At 50.2% G+C, this 18,433-nt stretch overlaps 2 protein-coding genes across 2 annotated transcripts in view; one reads left to right on the top strand and one right to left on the bottom strand.

Moving 5' to 3' along the window:
- Positions 1 to 9,825, top strand: part of LOC142826104 (uncharacterized) — a 284,204-nt gene extending 274,379 nt beyond the window's left edge. Inside the window, 6 exon segments of the mRNA XM_089773349.1 lie at positions 14 to 129; positions 1,712 to 1,771; positions 3,058 to 3,258; positions 6,420 to 6,533; positions 6,837 to 8,568; positions 8,570 to 9,825. Of these exon segments, the coding sequence (XP_089629475.1) occupies positions 14 to 129; positions 1,712 to 1,771; positions 3,058 to 3,258; positions 6,420 to 6,533; positions 6,837 to 8,568; positions 8,570 to 8,654 (2,308 nt within the window). The 3' untranslated portion in view covers positions 8,655 to 9,825.
- LOC142824458 (uncharacterized) overlaps positions 1 to 18,433 on the bottom strand; it is a 376,972-nt gene that overhangs the window by 22,266 nt on the left and 336,273 nt on the right.

Here is an 18,433-nt window from a genome sequence, read left to right on the forward strand (position 1 = left end):
TGTTTCTGTCCAGGTGTGAGATGGGGCAATTCCAGCTGCCGGAAGAGATTTCCCCTGAACTAGAAGAACAAGTCAGAGGTTTCTCCCAGAAAACGATCGTGCTGTCAGAGACTCTGAGGGAGTTCAAAGGTACCTGGAAGGGATGGATGAGGGGAAAGTGGTTCAAGTATCTGAGACTATTGAATCTGGCCTCTGAAGCCAAACTTCCCCTGCCTCAGTTCACACGTGGAGAATGACGGCCCCATCAGTCTGCTCTCCTTAGAGACACTGAGCGAACAGACCCAAGTGCTTGCAGAGAGAGCCAGGGGTTTGCAAACTTTGAACCCCCTGTGACGGACCGGGCTGTGTCTAGGCACAGCTTAGGGCATCCGTTTAGGGGGAATTGCTCAACTTCGGGGCTCCTTACAGTCCCCAGACTGGTGACCTCTCCAAACAGGCCACAAACCAGTCCCACAGAGCGCTTCAGCTGCTTGCCTAAAGCCTCACGAGCAAAACCCCTCTGACACCCCAGCAATATCCGTGCCCCAGATGGCCCCAGGCCTCATGCACAGGTGGGGGGTCTTAACACCCCTTCCCACCTATCCCGAACAAGTTTTGTTCAGTTCCAAGAAACCAGCCACAGATCTCTGGTCAATTTACCCTCTGGATCTTACCCACAATTCACGCTAAGCCAGTCCTTTAGCATCTAACATCTAAAGGTTTATTACTACAATAAAGAAAAGCATGAGAGTAAGGTTGTTAAAGGATAATACGTTACATGCATTGGATCTTCCAGTTCTCGATGCAGGCTCTAGCAGAGATGTTACAGCTGCTGGCTTAAGTCCTTGTTGCGCATCCTAGGATCAGGATGGGTCCACAGTTCTTTCCGGCCCTTCAATCCCTGCACTGCTGCATCTAGAATGAAGGGCTGAGCTGAGTACCAAGATGGAGTCAGCCATATGGCTTATTTATCCCTCCTTCCTCATCTCTTCTTGGCTACAGCAGGTCACCTGGCCCATGGCCTATCCCTGTGTTCCCTGCTGGTAGCCCCTAGGTATGAGTCATCACTCCTGAGGTGTGTCCTTGGCCTACAGAGGGCTATTATTCCAGAGCTTTGCTTGTTAGCTTTGCGTATAGTTCAACCACATATAGAGAAACATTTGGTATCCACACAAAGTACATGCTTATAACTTCACATACCAACATTATACAATCACATGAATAGCATATATGAAATCAGAAGAAAGTAGGCTTCTATTTGACACCTTAGATGGCCCCCCTTTTTGCCACTTCGGGGGCCAACATCCCCCCATGGGTGCAGCAGTGATCTCGCTGCTCCCCTCAAAATCCAGTAACGTGACACCTCCCATTCAGAGATCAAAATGGCTAAAGTTATTGTGATGGCAACGTGTCCCACCACCACAGCTCCAGGTTATGATAATAGGCAGTAAGTGAATGAGAAACCAAGTGGGAGGGGGTGAGGAGGGAAGAGTAAATCTTATTTACAGCTTGTCTCTCCTGGGACAGGTGTGAGGCTGCAGGGATATTGGCTCCATTGCCGGGAGGTGCCTGGGTGAGAGAGGAAATGAAAGTTTCAGACTCTTTCATACTAAATACCTGAGTGTGAATCTGTCTGGTCTCTAATAGAATTGAAACGCAGAGTTCAGCATGAGGACATTGTTATAAGTAGGAGAGCCTGGAATCTCACCTCTCTTATGCCTTCCCCCACTAGACACTCTGCCCTCTGCACTGGAGAGAGCAAGAGGAAAGTCCCTTGGAGCTTTCAGACAAGGTGAGTTTGCTGGTGGAAATTCTTTAAGTGATGTGAGAATTCCTGTGAAAACAGCTTCATGGGATTGTCATTGGTGTTACCAACCAAACCCAGCGACCATGGTGCACACAGCCCTAAATCACCCAGTGATCAGTGAGGAGCCCCAGGGGTGCTGCATGGGGATCTGTGGACATTTGGAGAAACACTGGTCTATAGGTTTGTGATGCTAAAGGGGTGAAGTTAAAGCACCTTCAGGCTCAGATTTTACTGCTCAGTCAGTTTCAATATGAGGTTGGTTTCAAACAATAAATAGGCTGAAAGGCTCCTTCACCCAAACTCCCTCCTAGACCACTCTATCTGTCCTGTATCCCAAATGGTTACCCCAAGCATCCTCCTCCTCCCAATGCCCATCCTGGATCCTCCATTTCCTGCATTTATGTCATGGAGAAGTGCAGCTCTCAGCCACTTTCTATTTGGACCCCCCATGAAAATTTGGCCCACCTCTTCGAATGGATACAGCTCAGTGAGAGCCAATAATTGAAGGCTGAAGCCAGACTATTTCAGACTAGAGAAGAGGCACAAATGTTTGATAGGGAAGCGGATTAGCTGCTGAAACAAATGAACAAAGAACTGGTGGATTCTCCCATCTCTTGATGTCTTCAAATCACTGGGGGACTTTGTAGAAAATACTCTGTGGGGAAACAGCTTTGTGCCTGGGTAACCGGACTAAGTGTAATGGCTTGTGCCACTGAGGGGGTCAGACTGCATAACTGAGGATATCTTCTGATCCCATGAATCTTAAGATCTCATCCTGCAAACACTCAGCGCAAGTGTTTAATAATAAGCACACATATTTAATAATAACACCACCATTCAGATGCTTAACTTCACTGATTCTCTGTTGTGGAAAGGGTTTATAACGTCTCTGAGATGAGAGCAAAGTTTGTGCTGCAAATCTGTGAATGAAGACTAAGGGTTTTAAATACAACAGCCTGCATTTAACTTATGTCCATTCAGGCAGGTGAATATGTGGCTTATCAGAAACACTGGGTGCTGAGAACTAGATCCCATTGTTGGAGACACAGTAATCTTGTAACTCAAGCCAGGTGCAGAGAGAAATGAATATGGATTTGGGATCTAACTCCCGAACGCTGTTCATGGAATATCTAGATTAAAGCTTTTGTCCACAGTGGCAGAGTCTAACACGTGTGTCACGTCACTAGGGACAGAGTTTGGGGAGAATGAAGGTGTGTAAAGGATTAAAGCCCCTTCTAAAATGTCTCTAATTCACCTTCTCCCCCTGCCAGGCTGCAGAACACCCGTGTCTGTCTCTAGCTCAGCTCCCAGCCTTCAGAGCCAGGGACAGGAAATGGCCGTGGTGGAGCCGGTGAGCTTTGAAGAGGTGGCTGTGTATTTCTCTGAGGAGGAATGGGCTTTGCTGGACTCGGGCCAGAGAGCCCTCTACAGGGATGTGATGCAGGAGAATTATGAGGCTGTTTACTGGCTGAGTAAGGATTTTTGTCCTCTTGGGTAACAGAAGCTGGGTGGGCTCTGGAGCAGCTGGGTTGGGTTTGGATCAGGATCAGTCTTTGCCCCCAATGTCATGAGTATCTGCCCCAATAATCCTGGCTCTTCTGTGAAAGACTGTCCCCTCCATACCGCCTCCCAGGGAAAGCAGGTTGAGGGACTTAACAGTTGAGCTGCTCTTCCCACAGCTAAGGTCTCATTGCGCTTCCTCCCTATCTTGCCCATCTTATGCCTTGACTGTAGGTGTGAGTAGAAGGGCTCAGGCAGGAACAGCAGGTACTAGGGGTCTGGATCTGGGTCTGGCTGATCTTTGCGCCTGCAGGCTCCCCTTGTGACAGTGGGCTGAGCCACTGGAAGGTGGGTGCAGTTCCCAAAGTCCTTTCTGCCTGTAGCTAATCTCTGTGACATGCTGTTCTTGCCAGTGGGAGGGGCTGGATGCTGGGGCTGAGGGAGGGTGGGTCAGGCAGTTCACGCTCTGTGAGTATTTTGTCGGAGGTAGCTCTGTAGTAGAGAAAGATGAGCAGAGCTCTCCTTGCATTTCAGGCACAGGCTGGGTTTCCTTTTAAAAGTTCAGCTTCATTCTCTCTGGGGCTCACTTGCCTCTGTGTGCAGTTGAGATAAATCACATCATCTGTGTTGTGTTTTTAGAGTGAGATATCGAGTAGGGAGTTTTTCTTCCTGTGTGAATGTCTGGCTTCGTGCTCAGGAGACCTGTGTTCAGTTCTCTGCCCATCACAGTCTTCCTGTGTGACCGTGATCAAGTCCCCTAGACTCTGTGTGCAGTCACCTCTCTCTTTAATAGCTATTGTAGAGTGTCCCTGTTTCTCAGGGCTGGGAAGGATATCAACACTAAAGATCAGTGAGGCTTAGCTCAATATGTACACGACAGTAGCACAGTGGGGTCCTGATTTACACCAGAGTTCCCAGGTGCTGCTATGATCGATAATTTTGCTTCCCGCTGTGACTGCAATGCCATTAGAATTGCTGCATAGCGTTGTTATGGCTGCTCAGGGTGGCTCTTTCTGGAGCTCTGATGCCAGCAGCACTGGCAGAGCCTGTGGCTTATCCATGCAGCAGAGCTCAGCGTTGCTGCTAAGAAAGATCCAGGCTCCATTTGGAGGCTAAGGCACTCGGCCAAGTTTATTGTGAAAAGGAGAACGGTGCCAGTGTCCTACTTCCTCAGGCATAGGTATAGTGAGACTTGTCCCAACCAAATAATGGTACCAGTCAGTCAGCAGTGAGAATGCTGCCCCTCAGCCAGCATCAACATGCCCCTCCTGTGACTTCTCATACATTGACACAAACAAGATGCATATTCCATGTGTTCTACCCCCTTCGCCTCCTGCCTGTTTCTTTGAACAAAACATCCGTATCCATTATCCCCTCATCCCACTCTTGTGCACAAGGGTCAGTGTCTTTCTGAGCCAACTCTTAGGACTGTGTTTGCAGCTACTGCAGAGATGTGTGTTGATTGGCCTCTTCCTGCTCAGGAATGTGGTTTCCTGGTTAGTTGGTACCAGTGTTCCACCATTCTGCCAAAGCCCAGCCTGTTCTAGTTCAAAAAGACATACACAGCTACAATAAACCTTTTGCAAAGTGTGCTGGGTGCCATGTCAATGGGAATGTTCTGATGTGATGACTATGATTATTTTATTTAACAGCAGTAGCACAGTGATCTCCATGGTCATGTCACAGGTGGATATTCTGAACAGAAAATGAAGTTCCAAGAAGGGGTGGGGCCAAAGCTGAGGGATACACCCTCACAAGGTGTAAAGGTGATAGATTCTGTGCAGCCCTGGAGGGGCACCAAATCAGAGGCCAGGCTGGCCACAAGAGCCAGACTGGGAAACCACACAAAGGCTGCTGCTGGCAGAGTAGAATGAAGGCTGCAGAGGGGGAGCTGAGCAACAGCCACAAGTACCAGAGAAGCAGCACGGCCCAGCTCCGCCCTGGCTTGCCCCAACAGAAGCCCAGCACCACCCTGGGCAGCCATGGCAATGGCAGCTGTTGTGGCCGGGTTGATTTAGTTGGGATTGGTCCTGCCTAGAGCAGGGGGCTGGACTTGATGGCCTTCTGGGATCTCTTTCAGTTCTATGATTCTATGATGAGATAACATGATCTTGGTAACTAATTGACCATTCATTATCAGTGGGAAATAGGTCAATGGAGGGATGATAGGAGTTACTATAGAGAACTTTCTGGGTGTCTGGCTGGTGAGTCTTGCCCACATGCTCAGGGTTTAGCTGATCGCCATATTTGGGGTCGGGAAGGAATTTTCCTCCAGGGTAGATTGGCAGAGGCCCTGGAGGTTTTTTGCCTTCCTCTGTAGCATGGGGCGCAGATCACAGCTGGAGGATTCCCTGCATCTTGGGGCCTTCAAAGTATTTGAGGGCTTCAATATCTGAGATATAGGTGAGAGGATTATTCTAAGAGGGGTGGGTGAGATTCTGAGGCCTGCACTGTGCCTGAGATGATCATAATGGTCCCTTCTGACCTTAAAGTCTATGAGTCTATGAGACACAGGCAGTTGGGATCAGGAGTGTGGCACATAGGCAGGGCGTGAAGCAAGCAGCCAAGGATTCACTTAGATGCTCAGGCAACTTCCTCTGTCTCCTCCTGGCCCAATTAGAACATCTGAGCCAAAGATCAGGGCAGGGCAAGCCCATCAGCCAGGGGTTTTATGGACAGAGGCTTGGGGAGCTAGAGAACTGCTGAGTCCTTCATCTCCAAGTTCTAGTGACCTGCCATGTGGCAGCTGCTGTCTGAGCCCTGCTTGGGGACCTTGGTGTCACATCTTCATGTCCTCACTAGAGCTCCCCTTCTGAGCAATGTGTTCCTGTCCAGCTGTGGGATTCCAGGCGGATGGACCGGGCTGTGAGGGGGGCTGAGTTGTACACTAGAGAGTGCAGCAGAGCGCTTAGCTGCCCTGGGGAATGAGCTGGGCCATTCCCAAGGTGGGGGAGTGATGCATCTTTACTGCAGGAGAGAGTGTCCTGGGATCTTGTACCAGCCAGAGCCCAGTCTCTGCAAGGTGGGGAAAGGAGCCTCTCTGGGTGGGGGACTCAGATCCTGGCTCTGGAAGCAGTAATGGCGAAGACCTTAATGAACAAGATCAGCACTTGGTTCATTGCTCTCTAAACAGGATTTCCACTCTCCGAAACTGATGTGATCTCCTGGGTGGAGCGAGAGGAGGAGTTGCGGGTCCCAGATCCTCCGAGCTGCAAGGAAGGGGAGATCATCAGCAACACCTGCACAGGTGAGCAATCAATTAAACTGTCTCAGAAACCAATTTCTGCATCTATAGCAGATGTAACTTGTGTGTTTTCATGAAGTCTGACTGACTGTTCAGCTTGTCTTCAACTCTAGTGAGAGTGTGGTGGGTGAGGAAAGGCTGGGTTCTCTTGTCTGTGGAAGGGTTGTGAAGGAGGACAATGAATTCAGCTCATTATAATTGACCATTATTTGAGCGTGTGTCCCCTTTTCTATTCCTCTTTTAGAGTTTCCTTGCAGTTCTTCATGGAGAATAACTCCTGTCTGGATCATTTCTCTATTCCAACAGGTGACGGGACACTGACTGAGAACCATGAAAAGAGTCTTCAGCAGGAAGGACTGGAGGAAGTGTCTCCATGTGAAATATTATTGAGACGATCTGAAGGACATGTTTTCCAGATACGTGAGCAAGGAGAGAGCTGTGAGAGTCAGCATGGCCCAGAAAAGCAGCAGGGAAACCATCTAGGAGAGGGACAGGGTAACTCCAGTAGCAGGAGCACAGGGGAGAAAAGAAACACAGAAACCGTCCAACAGGAAATCCCCCAACAACAGTCACTCTGCACGTGTAGTGACTGTGAAACTCTTCCTGAACATCAAAGGGTCCATACGGGAGAGAAGCCCTTCAAGTGCTCTGACTCTGGGAAAAGCTTCAGTGAGCACTCACACTTTATGAACCATCAGAAAATACATACAAGAGATGCACCCCATAACTGTGGTGACTGTGGGAAAAGCTTCAGTACAAACTCACACTTGGTTATCCATAGGATGGTTCACACAGGAGAGAAGCCTTTCAGTTGCTTTGTGTGTGGGAAAAGCTTCGGTCAGAAGTCAAACCTTGTTGCCCATAGGAAGAGCCACACAGGAGAGAAACCCTTCAATTGCTCTGACTGCGGGAAAAGCTTTAGTAGAAGCTCATACCTTTTTAACCATAGGACCACCCACACAGGAGAGAAACCTTTCAATTGCTCTGTGTGTGGGAAAAGCTTCAGTCAGAAGTCAAACCTTCTTACCCATAGGAAGAGCCACACAGGAGAGAAACCCTTCAATTGCTCTGACTGCGGGAAAAACTTCAGTAATAGCTCAAGCCTTCTTACCCATTGGAGGATCCACACAGGAGAGAAACCTTTCAATTGCTCTGACTGCGGGAAAAGCTTCAGTCAGAAGTCAAGCCTTGTTACCCATAGGAGGAGCCACACAGGGGACAAAGCTTTCAATTGCTCTGACTGCGAGAAAAGCTTCAGTCGGATTTCATACCTTGTTAGACATAGGAGGACCCACACAGGGGAAAAACCCTTCTTCTGCTCTGACTGCAGAAAAAGCTTCAGTAGCAATGCAGACCTTATTAGCCATAGGAGGATCCACACAGGAGAGAAACCTTTCAATTGCTCTGACTGTGAGAAAAGCTTCAGTCAGAAGTCAAGCCTTGTTAGACATAGGAGGACCCACACAGGGGAAAAACCCTTCTTCTGCTCTGACTGCGGAAAAAGCTTCAGTAGCAATGCAGACCTTATTAACCATAGGAGGACCCACACAGGAGAGAAACCTTTCAATTGCTCTGACTGTGGACAAAGCTTCAGTTTCAGCACAAGCCTTGTTAGACATAGGATGACCCACACAGGAGAGAAACCCTTCAGTTGCTCTGACTGTGGGAAAAGCTTCAGTACAAGCTCATACCTTTTTAACCATAGGACCACCCACACAGGAGAGAAACCTTTCAATTGCTCTGCATGTGGGAAAAGCTTCGGTCAGAAGTCAAACCTTCTTACCCATAGGAAGAGCCACACAGGAGAGAAACCCTTCAATTGCTCTGACTGCGGGAAAAACTTCAGTAATAGCTCAAGCCTTCTTACCCATTGGAGGATCCACACAGGAGAGAAACCTTTCAATTGCTCTGACTGCGGGAAAAGCTTCAGTCAGAAGTCAAACCTTGTTACCCATAGGAAGAGCCACACAGGAGAGAAACCTTTCAATTGCTCTGACTGCGGGAAAAGCTTCAGTCAATGCTCCTGCATTACTAGCCATCAGAATACATACAAAAGAGTCGCCTTATAAAAGCTCTGATGGCAGAAAAGGCTTCAAACACAGGTCAGACTTTGTTAAAGATTAGACAGTCCACAAATGGGAGAAAACCATTCAGTTATTCTGACTGTGGGGAAAGCTTCAGTAGGAGCTCAAATCTTCTTAGCCTTTGGAGGACCCACACGGGAGAAATGTATAACCTGAGTTCCCTTTAAGCTGCCTGGCCAGGTGACTGTGGTCCCAGAGGACCACTTGGGGAGGGCCTCCTGGCGTACTGACCTGGCTACTGCCACTCACCTTTCTGCTCTCTGGGGCTTCTCACCACCTGGTCCTGCTGGGGCAACTCCTTATTCTCCTCTGACCAAGGCCCCGAGCTGAGATTCCCGCCCCCACCCCCGCCTCTGAGCAGCGGTACAGACGCTGAACCTCTTCATGTCTGAGGAGAGAGCAGTTTAGGGCCCAGCTTCCTGGGATAGCACTCCCCAGTTGGGATCAAACCCCAAAGAATGGGGTAAGCCCCATTTAGCAATGAAAGGGGAATATGCACACCGATTGCTCCCATAGGTAGTAATTGTTTACGCTAGGCTTGATAGTAGGTAAAATTGGTTTTATTAAGTACAAGCTGTAGGATTTAAGTGGTGATAAGTGAGAACAGGCAGAGCAAAGCAGATTACAAACTCAAAGGTAACAAAAAATGCTTTGTTAATGCTACACTGAAACTTCAGGACAAACTTTTACAAACTCCCCCTAAAACCTCTTTCCCAGCTACCCCTCCAAACCAGGGCTCTCCCCCACCCTGGGGTCTTTGGCTCCTTCCTTCAGATGCAGCCTGGCCAAAAGACCAAGTCTTCCAGGTGGATGTTAGTTCCAAATAACGGCTTGCGGTGTAAACATGCACTGTAATTCTGAAATAAGGCTGCTGTGTAGATGCACCCCAAGGGTCACTGACCAGTGGCCTGGGCTCCCCATACTCAGGAATCCCAGTGTGGTTTCTGTGGTCCTAAGTCCGGCTTCTGAGGGCTGCAGGAGAAAGACCAGGTGTGGACAGGGAAATCCCAATGAACCTCCCAGCAGAGTGTGACTGGTCCCATCTCAGAGCCCTGGTTCCGTCTCTGGGTATAGTTCCTGCTGGGCTTTTCTGGACTACTCCAGATCATTTGTTCAGGTGAACTTGTGTTTTTGTTTTAGTACAATGACATATAGAACTTTTTAACTAACACAGACATGTAATGAGGCAAGAAATAAAGCAGGTTTAGCCACTGCAGAAGAAAAGTAAGTTTATTTATTTCCTAGATTCTGAGGCTTAAAAGATTTCCTTATGTTTCACTCTTATCAATGTCAACGTGTTGAATAACCTACCCTGTGTTGTGGGTTTTGTCTCTCTGTGAAGGCCATCGGGTCATGCACTTTGATCTCTGGTTAGTTAGATGTGCAGACAGCACAACACAAACGAGAACTTAACAGAATAAAAGCGGCGAGGAGTCCTGTGGCACCTTATAGTCTAACTGAAGTGTTGGAGCATAAGGTGCCACAGGACTCCTCGCTGCTTTTGCAGATTCAGACTAACACGGCTACCCCTCTGATAACTTACCAGAATGTTCATTGTATTTTAACCATATGCTAGCCTTTGCCACAAGCTCTGTGTGCAGTTTAAGCAATGACAATGGTCAGTATCTCTCAGCGGTGGGGCTGGAGCAAAGGAAGATGGGGGGGCATGACAGTTGCCCTGACATGGTGACATCCCCCCCACCCCCCAGAGATGCCCCTGTCTGTAGGTTTCTAATCTCCCAACCAAAGCCCTGCAGGCCAGGTGCAGCTGAGCTGGGCCAGCTACAGCCTGGCCACCGGGCTGCTATCTCAGTGCAGACATACCCAGAGTGATTCCTTTTGAGTTGGTGTCTCAGGGAGTCTCTCCACTTTCCTGCCCCCCATATGTGAATGCTGCTCTCTGGGGGTGCCTGGGAGAGTTGGGCTGGGGGCAGGGCCGGCCCAAGCCATTCTTGCACCCTGGGCAGCGGGCGCGTGCTGCATGCACGCCTCTGCCCCAGGGTGGCAACCTATGGGGGCACCTGATGCGGCATCCCTTACCACTTCAGTCAGGTGCTTTCATAGGTTGGCACCCCTGCTAGCCCATGCGTTAATCCGGCCCTGGCTGGGGGTGCAAAGTGCCAGGCTGAGCGGGGTGGGGATGGGGACAAGAGTTTGTCTTTGTTTCTCCTTTGCAAATAAAGCAGATGGTTAGTTTCTCCCACTCCTGAGCTATGTCTACACTCATGGCTTCTTGCACAAGAACATCTTGTGCAAGGGTTCTTGTGCAAGAAAACATTCACACTGCCATCTGCGAGCTGTGCTTTTGTGCAAGAGCGCCCATGGCAGTGTAGGTGCTCTCTTGCGCAAGAAAGCTCTGATGGTCATTTTAGTCATAGGGCTTTCTTGCACAAGAAATCCCTGCCGAGCATCCACAATGCCCTCTTGAGTAGGGGCTCCTGCGCAAGAGGGCTTACACCTGTTAAAAAAGAGCGTAGCTCTTGCGCAAGAAGCCCTCTCTTACCACGCGGTACTGTAAATTTCCTTGAGCAAGAGCAGGCAGGCAGTGTGGACACTGCTGATTCTTGCCCAAAAACGGCTGTACTTGTGCAAGAAGCCACGAGTGTAGACATAGCCCTGGTGTCCTTTGTTCTGCAGTAACTGGCTCCCACCATCCCATGGCTGCTACTGGAGATCCCCAACTGGGAACCCCTCTTCTGGAGGCTGGGGCTTGTGCCGTTCTATGCAGGAAATCCAGGGCCGGATTAAGGCATGGGCTAGCTGGGCAGCTGCCTGGGGCACCTGATATAAGGGGTGCTGTGCAACCCTTACAGCTGATAACTGCCTTCAGGTGCCACGTGCCCGTATTGCAAGCTGCAGTAGCTCCCACCAGTCACCCTATAGCAGCCGCCTGAGACAGGAGCCGCTTTAACCCCCGCAGCACTGGCCAGCAGCACCCTTCCCCCCACGGCTACGAGGCCCTTGCACGGTCAGGCTCGGTCTGCTCTCTGTGGCACCAGGCTGAGCACCAGCAGCAGTGGCCAGGCAAGGCACATGCCTCCGGCCACCGCCAGCTCCGTGCGCCCTCTCCCACATTCCGGGCAAGGGCTGGGCCATGCTTGCGCCCTTCCCCAACGCAGGGTGCAATTAACCTGACTACCCAGGGTGCTGGAATGGCTCTGTCTGGCCCTGAGGAAACCCCCTCCGAGGGGGAAGCAGGGATGTTGCTGTGGTGTCCCTGAGAACAGTCAACCCACTCTTCTGTTGACCCAGCGGGCAGCAGCCTCTGGCTCATTTCACCTTCCTCACCTGGGCGGGGACATGGCTGGGAGTGAGGGTGTCCTGTTTCTGAGGGGGTTCTGACCAATGGGCTGGGACCGGGCTTGGCAGAAATCTTTCCCAGAGACACACAGGCTGGAGAGATGTTTGTGGGGAAGCATTTTGTAAATGTCGATGGATGTAAACGGTTCCTGCCAGTGAGGGGTTTGAAGCTTTCATTGAAAAATTTCCTCTGCCTTTTGTTTCTGCTCTGTGGTGTTATCCTATTTGTCTGCCATGCAAAAGGTCTGTGTCAAACCCAGCCGGAAAGAGCCCCACCCCCTCTTTCTCCATTCAATTCCTTCTCTGCACCCTCAGGCCCACTCCAGTCTCTCACACAGCCCCAGCTGCTTTGCCTTCTGCCCCGGTGTGTACCCTTCCCTGGTGCTATAATACCATGGGAAGGGATCCTTTGCCAGCTTCTTAACTAGTAGCTCATTTAGGGCATGTTTACACAGCAGGGCAAAAGTCAAGCTAAGATACACAACTTCAGCTACTTGTTTGTGTAGCTGAAGTCTGAAGTCAAAATAGCTTAACTTGGCTTTGGGTGCTATTGACAGGAAGAGACCTTTCCCTTTGACTTCCCTTACTCTTCATGAAATGGGGGTTACTGGAGTCAGAGTAGGAAGCCTGCCAACTTGTACTTAATTAGAAATAACAGCTTGCTGTGTAGACGGCTACATTTCTATCACTATTCTGCTGTGTAGACAGGCACTTTATTTCCAAATAGCACTCCAGTCCAGACGTGCTCTTATTGTCCCATCACAGAGCTGATGCCAAAGGACAGGAAGCTTCAGACTGCTGAAGGGGAGCAATCAGATACTGAGAGGGGTTTTTCCCCCCCTTCTTTCTTGGGGGAAATTTGTTTCTGCTCTCCTATGAGGCTGGAAATGTTAGTTAGTGTCCTTCCTCCTGGGTTCTACTAGAGAAATCAGAGACTTTTCCTACCTGAGAGCTTGAGAAAGCTAAGACTGAATTGCCTTGTATGTAGAGACTGTAACTGAAGGGAGGGCATTGTCTAGCATGGGGCTTGAACCTAGGACTCTGAAATTAAGAGTCACATACTCTACCAATGGAGCTAGCCACTCTGTGGGCAGAGTCCCTCCTGCAATACCCTGTCACAGGATAGAGGATCAGCGTGTTCTCAAATGCTTGATTCAAGGCTCTGTCCTGTCCCCAATGGGGTGCTCTGGTCTGTGTGGGGAGGCCTAGGCACACTGGCCTCTTTTACCACAAGAATGGCCCCATTTCAGTCTCTCAGGTAACAGGAGAAGAGTCGATAGCAGCAAGGGAAGGTCCCCTGAGTGAAACCAGGCAGAAACGCCATGTCTCACATTCTGCAGCAACCCTTTCTGCCCTGGCAGGCGTTGCCCCTTCTCCCACTGGTCTGGACCTGGCATCCCTCTCCTACCAGCACCACAGAAAGCCCCTTGGCATGAGCCTGGGAAAGCTATAGGCCTCAGGTCTGTCGCCCCCGAGACGCTTGTGCCTTGGCCTCCTCTGCCCATGGCGGCCGGCTCTCCCGGCTGCCCCCTGAGCGCTGCTGGCCAAAGGAGGCAGCAAGGCAGGAGTGGGGAGAAGAAGCAAGTCCCACTAAGGCCGACAGCTTGGGCTTAAGCCTCCAGCCCCAGCACAAAACCTTCAGCCCGGTCTCTGTTGCTCCCTCCTCAGAGGGGAGGAGGAAGCCCTGTTGCCTCAGGCCGGGGGAGGTGACAGGAGGCCTCCTCTCACAGCCTTACGCTTTGCTTCCATGCTGGCTAGGGTTGCCAGGTGTCCAGTTCTGAACCGGACTGTCCAGTATTTGAGCTTTCTGTTCAGGAAACAAACTGAGAAAGTGTAAATGAGGAAATAGAAATGTCGGGTATTTTCTAAATAAGCTGGAATGTCGATTGTGAGGTATTGTCAAGTGAGTCCAGTATTTCTGTGGAACCCTCTGGCAACCCTAATGCCTGCAATCGCAGGGGCCAGGGAGCTCCCAGGCTGGCCGCAGCCTCAGCCACTTCGTGCTTCATGGCCCAGGCCCAGGCAGTCCAGGTGGGTCTCTGTGGGGCCCCAAGACATGTTTGCTGTTGTCCAGGCACAGGGGGCCCAGATTCTGCAACACTCACAGGCCCCACAGGAGGGGGCTGGTTTGATGCTTCAGCCCACAGCCCGGAAATAAGCCCCCAAACTTCCCCTATGTTCTGAGAGCCCCATTTGCTGTGTGAATTCTGTGGGGCAGGTTATGTCAGGCCTGGGCACAAGCAGGGTTCAGAACCAACCCACAAGTAAGTACCCGCTCAAGAGGATTGAGCAGTGTCCTTTGCCAGCAATGTTAGTCCAGCCATGTAAGTGTCCCACTCACGTGCCCAAACTTTCTCTGACCCCCACTCACAGTTGCTGCCCTTGCTCTGGGCAGATAAGATCTCAGGGGTGGTTTTCAGTCCCGGAGACTTCAACCCAAACCCTGAGACACAGGGGTTTCTAATCCAGAGGATCAATGTTTGCTTCACTTTTCCCTCCCCCCAGCAACACTAAATCTCAAGGTAAACTCTATAGTCCCAGCGGCTGGGGGAGATGTGCATGTCAGAGCCTCTGCCCACTGAGCTGTAGCTTTCTGTGCCCAGGGAGCCAGACACTGCAAGGGCTGGAGGGAAATGGGGAATGGCTGCACTTTGGGAGTCAAAGGTGTTGTCTGGGACCATAGATTAGAACAGTTTCACCAAACTTTCCAAGGAGGGCACCATGGCTTAGCTGGCTAAAGTGCTTGTTTAGTAAACAGGAGATCCTGGGTTCAACTCCCATTGGTCCCTTTCTGTGACCTTTGTTCACATTTTCTTATGTCTTCCTGGGACACAGAAGAGGCCTCCCCTGTTCACCCAGGGAACTGCCAGTTCAGGAAAAGGCTGATTGGGGAGGAGCATTGGGAAGAAGAAAACCACAAGCCTGGAACGGGTACAGAGGCTGCTGTGGCTGTGACTGGCACTGGCAAGGCAGGGCTCTTGCAGCAATTGCTGGAACAGAAAAGCCAGAAACACATGCCCTTGTGATGCCCTGGGGTGGGTGGGGGTCAGCGCCCAGAGATCCTGTAAGTGCAAAGCTGCTACAGCCATGGAGGGTGACTCTTCTCCCCTCCCAAGGGATGGGCAATGGCAACATGTGGAGCAGCTGGGAGAAAAGACCCATGGCTAAGCTGGTCAAGGCACCTGCCAAGTATGGGGGAGGCAGCCCCCAGTGGTGTCTGGCCAATGTGTCTGCTTTTCCTACCATCCCTCAATATGTACCTGGAGTCGGCTTCCTTCAGTTGAGCTTGGCCATGTCCCCACAGCGGGAAGCCAAAGGGAGCAAAGAGCAGGAGTACTGGAAGCTGGTGGGGGTGCCCTCTGGGTTTGATTTAGTGAGTCTTAGTTTGACTCGTTGAATCAAGTTCCAGAAGATTGATCACAGCAATTCCTCTCCAGCTGGACGTGGTTCTTGTTCTTCTGTACAGAACAGCCAATGGGTGTTCAGATCTCCCCCTTTCTCGACTGACAGGAATAGAAACCAGACACCCAGCAGGTTTGAATTGGTTTCAGTTGAGGGACCCGTCTGCCTGGTTTATGTTCATTGGCACAAGAGCACACGAGGGGTTTGCTGACATTTTAACAATCCCTGTTCAATCGAAAGCTAAGACATGACACCTGGAGGTGCAAATGCTTCACTTAGGATAATCAACTTTTTAAGGAGGCACATGACATTGAACCAAGTACTGGCCACTCAGCATTCACTGTGATGAGGCCATAATATGTGAAGTGCAAATTTTCACTGATCCCATCCTCTGGGGTGGAATTCCACCTCTCCCAGAGTTCACTGCAAGGCATGGGTTCCCAAACTGGGGGTCATGAAGAAATTCCAGGGGGGGCATGAGGTGGCCCAGCCCTCCCCACATGAAGTTGGTGGGGGGTTTTTTTTGCTCAACAAGTTTGCTGCTATTTTGGAGGGGGGCATGAAGGTTTTTCAAAAATCAAAAAGGGGGGGGGCGTGATGCCAAAAAGTTTGGGAACCTCTGCAAGGGGACAACCCAGGAGGGACTAAAAACAACTACTCTAGATGAGGTTTGAACTCACAAGCTCTGCATATCTCCTATGAATACTGTCACATAAGTACTGTGAGCAAACCCATTGCACCACTGGAACAAGTATTTGAAACATTTCTTCAAAGTCCTTAGATTGAAAAAGTCAAGACGCACAAAGTGGAATTGAAGTTTCTGCTGAGCCCTTGTTCTTTCTTTTCACAGGCAGAGCCAGGGGCTCCGCGCATCCAGAGACCCCTCCCTCTTCCTCCCTGGTCTCTGACAAACCCCACCCTAGTGGGGCACAAAGCTGCTGGGGCTGGTGGAGGCCAGAGCACGAGAGATGAGTTGCACATGGGTTAGTGCTCCCTTTGCACTTGAGAGGTAGCAGGATTCACTCCCATCTTCTCCCACCTGCTTGCTGGTGCTGAGGGGCCGGCCCCTTTCCTGCTGCCCCAACTCTTATTCCCACAATGCACTTTGTGCAGGGGCTGTTGGTCTTTGTCCCAAGGGATGTGGCTGGGAGCCAGGACCCTTCCCAAAATATACAAATCCTCCCTCCCTCCCCTGTTCTGCTCACACTCTCTGGCTGCCTCCAGCATGGGCTGAGCTCAGGGGTCAGATGGGCGACTTGCCCTGAAGCTGTGATGGCATCAGGCACCTGAGCACAAGGCTCCATTGGGCCTGAGACGAAGAAAACTGCCCTTGGTGAACCTCAGGACAAGGAAGCAGAAAAGCCTGAGGACCTCCCAGCAACCACCCCAGCCCCTGCAGGTCCCACTGAGATTTGAACTCAGCTTGCAGGATTCAGAGTCCTGAGTGCTGCCCCTTACACCACGGCACCTAGATGTTGAGGGGGGAGGGGGGTGCTGTGGACATCTGGCACACTCAGGTCTCAGCCTGGCCTCTGCACTCCTGTATTCCCTCTGGCTGCTTCATTTCTCAGGACTCTTTGGCTACGTCTACACGGCACATTTATTTTGGAATAAGCTCCTCTGGAATAGTTAGTCCAAAATAGCACATCTACACTGCAGGGAAACCTCAAAATGAGTCCGAGGAGGCTTCCCTAATGTAGACAAGTTTTCTCCATTATAGAGCCCCAAGAAGAATAACTTAGAATGGCCCTGGGAAGGGGCTATTTTGAAATAGCAGAAGTGGAGCACCTACACAGGCCTCATTTTGAAATAGCTATTTTTCTTCGTACAATGAGGTTGACAGAAGTTGGAATTAGCCGTCTGTTATTTCAGAGTTATTTCAAAAGAAGGGAATTGCTGTGTAGACTCTTGCATTGTTATTTTGGAATAACGGCCATTGTTCCAAAAGAACTTTTCTGTGTGGACATAACCTCTGTCCTGCCCCAACTCTGCTGCTTTCAGGACAAACTCCTTGTTAGGACCAGTCACAACCTGGGGTCAGTGAGGGTCCCTCCCACCTGAGATGTGTTGTCTACAAAAGCCTCTTGTTCCCTGCCCAGTTCTCAATACTGGCTGCAGACATATGTTTCGCATGAGGGTGTAGCGCAGTGTTAGAGTGTTTGACTGTAGATCAAGTAGTCCTTGATTTAAATCCAAGTGCCCCCTGTATGAGTGTCTATTTAATGGAGACATTCACCTTTCCTGGACTTCCATTGTACGTGAACCCTTAAATGAATATAAACCCTTAAACTACATCTACACTGCAGGTTTCTTGAGAAAAACTGTTCTTGCACAAAAATGTGCACATCATCTACACTGCACGACTGTTCTTGCACAAGTAAATTTACAGTACAGCATTGGAAAACAGGGCTTCTTCCAGAAGAGTTATGCCTCTCCCCATGAGCAATAAGCTCTTCCACAAGAGGGGAGTGTAGACAGGCAACATGAATTTCTTGTGCAAGAAACCCATATGACTAAAATGTCCATCGGAGTTTTTTTTGCGCAAGAGAGTCCATAACGCCATGGAGGCTCTGTCACAAAAGCACATCTCTTGTGCAAAAGCACATGACAGTGTGGACGTGCTCTTGTGAAAGACTTTTGCACAAGCACTCTTGAACAAAACAGTTCTTACACAAGAAGGCTGCAGTGTAGATGTAGCCATCGTGTTATGACGGTGTTTAGGTCAATAACTGGGGCCACTAAATGGAGCCTGTGACCTAGGGATCCGTGTTGGATCCCCTCAGGCACCAGCTGCTCAGAGACTGGTCAGAACTGGATTTTCCTGCCAAGTAGCATGAAGATTCCTGAAAATAAGTAGAGGAACGGCTCTGCACAAGAAGGTATTTTTGTGCAAGAAGGAGCAGTGTAGACAGCTCCTTCTTGCACAAAAACCTGTGCTGCGAAAAGGAGGGCTCATTAGGTATGCAAATGAGGTGCAACAATATTCATCCCCATGCCTCATTTGCATATCTTATTGCGCAACAATGTGCAGTGTAGATACAGCCAAGGAAGCCAAACACTGGCATTACCAAGGATTTGCAGCAAACCAACATTTCACCTGCAGGTCCCACTGAGGTC

This window comes from Pelodiscus sinensis, chromosome 25 (genome assembly GCF_052426305.1).
Source record: "Pelodiscus sinensis isolate ZL-2025 chromosome 25, ASM5242630v1, whole genome shotgun sequence".
In the NCBI taxonomy this organism is placed as follows: Eukaryota; Metazoa; Chordata; order Testudines; family Trionychidae; genus Pelodiscus; species Pelodiscus sinensis.